Consider the following 6,738-nt stretch of genomic DNA (forward strand, 5'->3'; position numbering starts at 1 on the left):
TTCCCACCTCTCGCGGTCCTTCTCCTCCCACCATTCCCTGTCCCGGGTTCCACAGCCGCGCCCTCCCCGCGCGGGGCGGCGCGGGGCGGCGCGGCCCCGCTGCCCGGCCCGGCGGCGCGCGGGCTGGCCAGCCCCGGATAGGCGCCGCCCGCAGCCAATCAGCGCGCCGGGGACGCTGCGCGCTTTAAGGCCGCTGCGGGGAGAACAGAAACCAAGTTCCCCGGCAACGAGCAGCATCAACCCGGCGGGAGGCCGGAGCCAGAGAGGCCCAAAAAGGCTGCGGAGTGAGCCGGCCTCTCCGTGTCCAGCGCGCCCCCCTCCGCCTTCTTCCTCGGCCGCCCAGCCCTAAATTTCGATTAGCTTTTTCGCCTACGGAAATCCTAGGGAGGGGGTTAGGAGCAGCTGCGCCCCCCTCCCTGCGGCTGCCGCCCCCCTGCTTTTAAGGCGCTGCTCCCTGCCGCGTGCGCCCGGGCAGTGCATCTCGGCAGGCCCCAACCATGTCGATGCTGCCGTCGTTCGGCTTCACGCAGGAGCAAGTGGCGTGCGTGTGCGAAGTTCTGCAGCAAGGCGGGAACCTGGAGCGTCTGGGCAGGTTTCTGTGGTCGCTGCCCGCCTGCGACCACCTGCACAAGAACGAAAGCGTTCTCAAGGCCAAGGCCGTGGTTGCGTTCCACCGCGGGAACTTCCGCGAGCTCTACAAGATCCTGGAGAGCCACCAATTCTCGCCTCACAACCACCCCAAGCTGCAGCAACTGTGGCTGAAGGCGCACTACGTGGAGGCCGAGAAGCTGCGCGGCCGGCCCCTGGGCGCGGTGGGCAAATATCGGGTGCGCCGAAAATTCCCGCTGCCGCGCACCATCTGGGACGGCGAGGAGACCAGCTACTGCTTCAAGGAGAAGTCGCGGGGTGTGCTGCGGGAGTGGTACGCGCACAACCCGTACCCCTCGCCTCGTGAGAAACGGGAGCTGGCCGAGGCCACGGGGCTCACCACCACCCAGGTCAGCAACTGGTTTAAGAACCGGAGGCAAAGAGACCGGGCCGCCGAGGCCAAGGAAAGGTACGCGGCGTGCTTCCCGCTGCTCGGGCGACCCCGGGAAGCCTTCCTTTCCCCTCCGCCCCTTCTCGCCCCCGCTGGCACTCGCCACCGCGTCCTCTCCGCCGGCTGGAGCCCGTCCGCGGGGCGGCGCCCGGGCCTCCGCGGTACTGCAGCGAAAGTTCATGAACTCTGAGATCGCTTGCTAGGGATGGGGAGTCATTTGATTTGAGCGCCCGCGCGTGGGTTTCTTGGGGTGTGCGTGTCAGGAAATATTGGCGCTAGGTTTGTTTTTCGTGCCTCCCTGGTTGGCTGGGGCGACGAGTGGGGGGGGGGGTGCAGGGAGAACTTCTAGATCAACTACGAGGGAAGTGTTGATTGGTGTCTCGAGGAAAGGGGTTCGGTGGGGGCTGAGGGTCGCACACCTCTCTCCTCTTGCTCCCCAGAGGTGTGGAGCCGGCCTGAGACATCTGCTCTGCCCCCACTGCCGCCGCGTCCTTTCCTCGCTCTCTCCTGGTAGGCTTTTAGGCGAGAGGTCGCCGCTTCATTCCGCACTAGCGGTACAAAGGGAGGAGTCTTTCAAAAGAAATCCACAGAAAGGAGAGCTTTGGAAGAGTTGGCGCTGCACTTATTACGCGGCGCCCCAAGCCCGGAAAGGACTGCTCGTCTCCGGGCTCCCTCGCGCGTGTCCCGGGCCGCGGCGGGTCCATCTGGCGGTCCGCGCCGCCTCCCCGGCTGAGGAAGGGGGTCTCCAGTGGCAGACTTCTCTCCGGAGCTCAGAAGGCAATGTTATTTTAACCTGCCTCTGCCTCCGCCCTCCTCGCGCGAACACCCCCGGCCACCTGGCCCGGCTCCATCCGTTTGCTGTTGGAGTTTCCGAACGAGATTCGGAAGAGCCTAAGGAGGCGGCGGCGGCGGCGGCGGCGGCGAGCGCGCTCCGGGAAGCCGAGGAGTTTTGGGGAAACCTGAGCGCCTGGTAGGGCTGGGCTTCCTTTGTTCGCTTGAGAGCCTGGGGGCCGCAGATGTCGCCTCTGCGTTCCCCCTCCGGGTGGAAAAGCACGGAGCCTGGATACTTTGAGCCGCAGCGGCTGTCCTGGGAGAGAGGGCAGGGGAGAGAAAGGGGGAGCGCTGGGGCCGAGGAGGATGGGCCAGCACCCTGAAGGCGGAAGCGGCCGGGGCTCCGAAACCGTGAAGTTTACCAGCACCCAGCATCCGGACCGACGCCCAGGCACGCCGCACCCTGTCTCGGGCTGCGCGGGGCCTCGAAGTTTCCTCTGCTGGGAAACGGTGCGCGGTTGTGGATGTCCGGGAGGGGGTTCAGAGGGAGCTGTGAGGGACCAAGGACTGAGCGACTAACGCGGGGACGGGGACAGTTGGTTCCAGTTAGACCTTAGTTACAAAAGGTCTCTCCTATAAGTCAGGCCCGAGGGCCCACTCCCTGATGAAATCGGAGAGACTGGCTGCGCTCCCTGTGTTTACTCAGGTCACTGGGCCGCTCTGGACACCACTTCCCATGACCTGTCCTGTGCCTCTGAAACCACAACCTCCGGGCAGGGGCAGGGAAACTCGACGTTTAATTGTTTCCTCAGATGGGAACAGGACAATTGACTTGATTCACCCCAAACATCTGTGCGTTGGGCTCTGTTTGTCCTCTGATCATTTTCTTTATCACCAACAACCATTTGTTGGACGATTTTCAAACTTAATTACTCCAAAGCGTGATGCCAGTTGATAGGTATTTGAAAATAACTGCTTGAACACAATTTTGAAAATAATTTTTGTGTTTCAAATAAGTCCTGCTGATCTAGCTTTCTAAAATCTGGAAGAGGAAAGGACGTGGCTCCCCACAAGCTCTGCCAGTAGTTTCCCATTTCTCCAGTCTCCTTTGCCTCCTTACTTACCCCAGGACCCTTGGGGATGGGTGGGAGGGCACAGCTCCTCCATTTGGGTATACGACTGATTGCACAATGGCTCTCTTCTCCTGCCAGGTCCCCTCCCTCCACTCACACTTTTTTTAACCTACTTTTTTTTTTTTTTTTAACCATATGGTGTTGTCCTCTATTTCTCAGGGAGAACACCGAAAACAATAACTCCTCCTCCAACAAGCAGAATCAACTCTCTCCTCTGGAAGGGGGCAAGCCGCTCATGTCCAGCTCAGAAGAAGAATTCTCACCTCCCCAAAGTCCAGACCAGAACTCGGTACTTCTGCTGCAGGGCAATATGGGCCACGCCAGGAGCTCAAACTATTCTCTCCCTGGCTTAACGGCCTCACAGCCCAGCCACGGCCTGCAAGCCCACCAGCATCAGCTCCAGGACTCCCTGCTGGGCCCCCTCACCTCCAGTCTGGTGGACTTGGGGTCTTAAGTGGGGAGGTACTGGGCCTGGAAGCAGTGACTAGGGACACTTGTAAATAGAAATCAGGAACATTTTTGCAGCTTGTTTCTGGGGTTCTCTGCGCATAAAGGAATGGTGGACTTTCACAAATATCTTTTTAAAACTCAAAACCAACAGCGATCTCAAGCTTAGTTAGTTACCTTCTCTCCAACTCTTGCATTTCCCATCCCAGTGCAGAGATCAGGAAAAAACAAAACAAAACAAAACAAAAAAAACCCAAACAAACAAAAGCACCCACTCACCCAGTCTTGGTTCTGGGCAATCCATGTGCCAGCTTCACTAGCCTTTCTTTCTTTCTTTCTTTCTTTCTTTTTTTTCAGTGAATGGGAATTACAAATCAACTGAATTTTACTTATTTCCTTTTAATTTATTTATGGCAAAATCATTTGGGAAGAGGAAAAGGAAATGAAGAGAGAGAGAGAGAAGTCAAAATAGTGAAAATAAAAGCCTCCAGCCAGGAGGAAAATGTTTGCATTCTTAAGGTGAATAGGAAAAATATGATCTTATAACTTTTTTTTGATGGGGAAAAATTAAGTTTACATTTTTCATTATTTAGTGTTAAACACTTTTATGTAGATTAAAATGAAAGAACAGTATTAGGGGGAAAAAATAAGTGCCTAAATGTCTTAATGCTCTCTGTGTAAGGCAGTTAGAAATAGCAGTGACCATTAGTGCTACAACTATTTTTGTCAAATTTAGTGGGGTTTTTGGTTGTTGTTTGTTTTCTTGGGTTTTTTTAATGGCAAACTTTAAAAATGTACCAATGTGAAAAAAAAACAAAACACTTTCCTGAATGCCATTACTTCTCATGCCCTTGAAGCTTTCATATCTGTAGCCTACTCCTGTTAAGGGTTTCTCTTGTTCCTAGTTTCTAGACTGCAAAAATATGCGACAAATCTGGCAACCTGGTATTTGTTACTAAAACAGCATGTGTTTTCAGGTTTCTTTTCTATTGTACCTAAACCAGTCTAAATTAAAACTTAGTAGAACACCAGGAGTACGATTCTGTTTCTGAAAGGTGAGTTGTGTATTGCTGTCATTGGGCCCTATTTTTTTTTTTTTTTGAAGTTTTCTTGCTTTCTTACTTAATGATGGTTATGAATTGCAGGGTACTTTGAAGGGCACCACCTGAACCAAGAGTGGTGACTGAGTTGATTATGTGATAGAAAAAGAGTGAAGTTAGCTCTAGGGTATTTATTTATTTTTTTATTATTTAGATATGCAGTTTTGTTTACCACTAGCTCTTCTCCACAGCATTCATATGTTAACTCAGCTCTTTTGTATTAATGAGTTTATGACAAGACTGTGAAAGTAAAATAATATATCTGCTTGGGGAAAAAAAGGTGGGGGGGACTCGAACATGGATAACAACATTGTGAATTAACCTGTATAAATAGAAAGCAGACCAACAGGACAGGGGCTCTTTGCACTGCTGTGAGATAGTGTCCAGAAAAATCCCAGTAATCGTGTAGGCTCCATATTATTTTTGCCTGGGGCAAAAATGATGTATCTTTGTATTTAGCTTTTAAAATTAGTGAAACAAATGGCATTATTTATTAAAATTCTACTCAGGATAACAGGATTGGCTTGCTTGTGCTTTGTAAAAATATTGCTCCCCAGAGAGAGTCTATTTATTTTCTGACATGACAGTTTCATAATTTTGATTTTTTCCCCATCCGTGTCACTATGAATATATTCATTTCTTTCTTACTCTTTCCTATCTTTCCTGTCCTGATCTAGGAGACTGAGTTGTGTGTATGAGGGGTGGTGGTGGTAGAATTTTAGGCCTTCTTATTATGAGGGTTTTTTTTTTTTTAATGTCAAATAGCTTTGACTGAGTTCAAAGGAGACAGGATCACTGTACTTAACTGTAGTCACTTTTACTTATAAAGTCATTTTTTTCCCCCTTAGTGATGGACAGATGTGCACACAGCCGCTGGGAGACCATCATTTGGATTGGGAGCTCAGGGTCCCAATCTCCCTTGTTAGTGTTTTGGATCATTAAGTTGGTGTTTATTTAAGTCACTAGGGTGTTTATTCTCCACGTCTTGGGCCACGGAGAAATGCCACCCTCTGCAGGAGGGGCTCTCACAGGGGATCTCGGCACATTCTTCACATTCACTCCCCAAAACAAACACCCTGCACAAAGATAGCTTTCAATGACCCTGACAGGCTTCAAAGGACACCGCGGAAATCTCCCTGGAAAATAAGGAAGGGCCAATTACTTTAATTTCTTACATGCCCTCTCTTCCTACTCCGATGACTACCCCCCACTCTTCCAGCTCTGCTTGGTATAATTTTAGACTCGTGGAAGATCTGTCTCCCTGGGCGCCCGGGCCCACTTCCTCTCCCTTGGTTGGTGAATCTTGGAAATGTCTGCAGATCTGGTGAGGAGCAGAGCGGGCCAGTCCTGTAAAAACCCCTGTGATTACTGCTTGTAAACTCGTTAAAAGGACAATTTTCTGTCACAGTCATAAACTCTTTGTAAAATCCCTGGCACTGGAGCCAGAGTGCGCATATTCCAGATGTGTTTAATAAGAAATTGCACAATATGCCTCCCTCCGCCGTCCTCGGCTCAGTCTGGCGAAACCAGGGACAAGCAGGAGTAGGCGAGAAAACTGGATATTGCTGTGAGTTTTCTTGGCAATCGTTTTGGAGCGATCATTGGGGGAACTAACCACTTTTTTTTTCCTTGAGGAAATCTTCGAGGACCAGCTGTTAAGGGACATCCAATTTATCTTCTCGGCGTCGCAGTTTAACTGAATCAAAAGCCACTTTTCGTTTCTCCTCTGCAGGTTTCTTAATGATAGCCAAAAGTAATGAACAACGGCTTATAAATAGTGTTTTTAGGACGAAACCTTACAGCCTTTTGCCAAGTAAAATGAAAAAACAAATACTAGTGCAATTTTTTTTTTTTTGACGTTTTAAATCTGAACACACAATTGTTCGGGTCCTGGCTGCCTGCTCGTGTTGACCTCTTGGCTGAGAACGAAGCTTCCTAACTATTCGGAGGCAAAGGGACTTGGCTGGCGGTTCCGAGATTTTGGCTTAGCAAGTAGGGGCTCGAGAGCCATCAGAGCCCCACGAGCTGCAGGCAAGGAGACAGGCGCCCCTGGGGCCGGACACTGCGGGTCTTGAACCAATTCTCCAGGCAAAGACAGCTTGGTCTTGACCCCGAGCTGAAGTGGAAGCTTCCAGGAAGTGGCATTGGCATTGGCGCTTATGGGCGTACTCTGTTTGCTGAGCGGTGATCGTCGTTACGCTCCTCTCCCCCGCACCTTGACGGCGGGTCGGGCACCTGGCCCTGAACC

At 51.4% G+C, this 6,738-nt stretch overlaps 1 protein-coding gene across 1 annotated transcript; it reads left to right on the forward strand.

Annotated features, from left to right (window-relative positions):
• The first annotated feature begins 226 nt into the window (after positions 1-226).
• Positions 227-5,002, forward strand: SIX1 (SIX homeobox 1). The gene is made up of 2 exons (XM_049611535.1): positions 227-1,057; positions 3,103-5,002. Exons 1-2 carry the CDS (start codon positions 498-500, stop codon positions 3,395-3,397), a joined length of 855 nt encoding a protein of 284 aa, XP_049467492.1. The 5' UTR covers positions 227-497; the 3' UTR covers positions 3,398-5,002.
• The last annotated feature ends 1,736 nt before the right edge of the window (positions 5,003-6,738 follow it).

This window comes from Panthera uncia (genome assembly GCF_023721935.1).
Source record: "Panthera uncia isolate 11264 chromosome B3 unlocalized genomic scaffold, Puncia_PCG_1.0 HiC_scaffold_1, whole genome shotgun sequence".
NCBI lineage: Eukaryota > Metazoa > Chordata > Mammalia > Carnivora > Felidae > Panthera > Panthera uncia.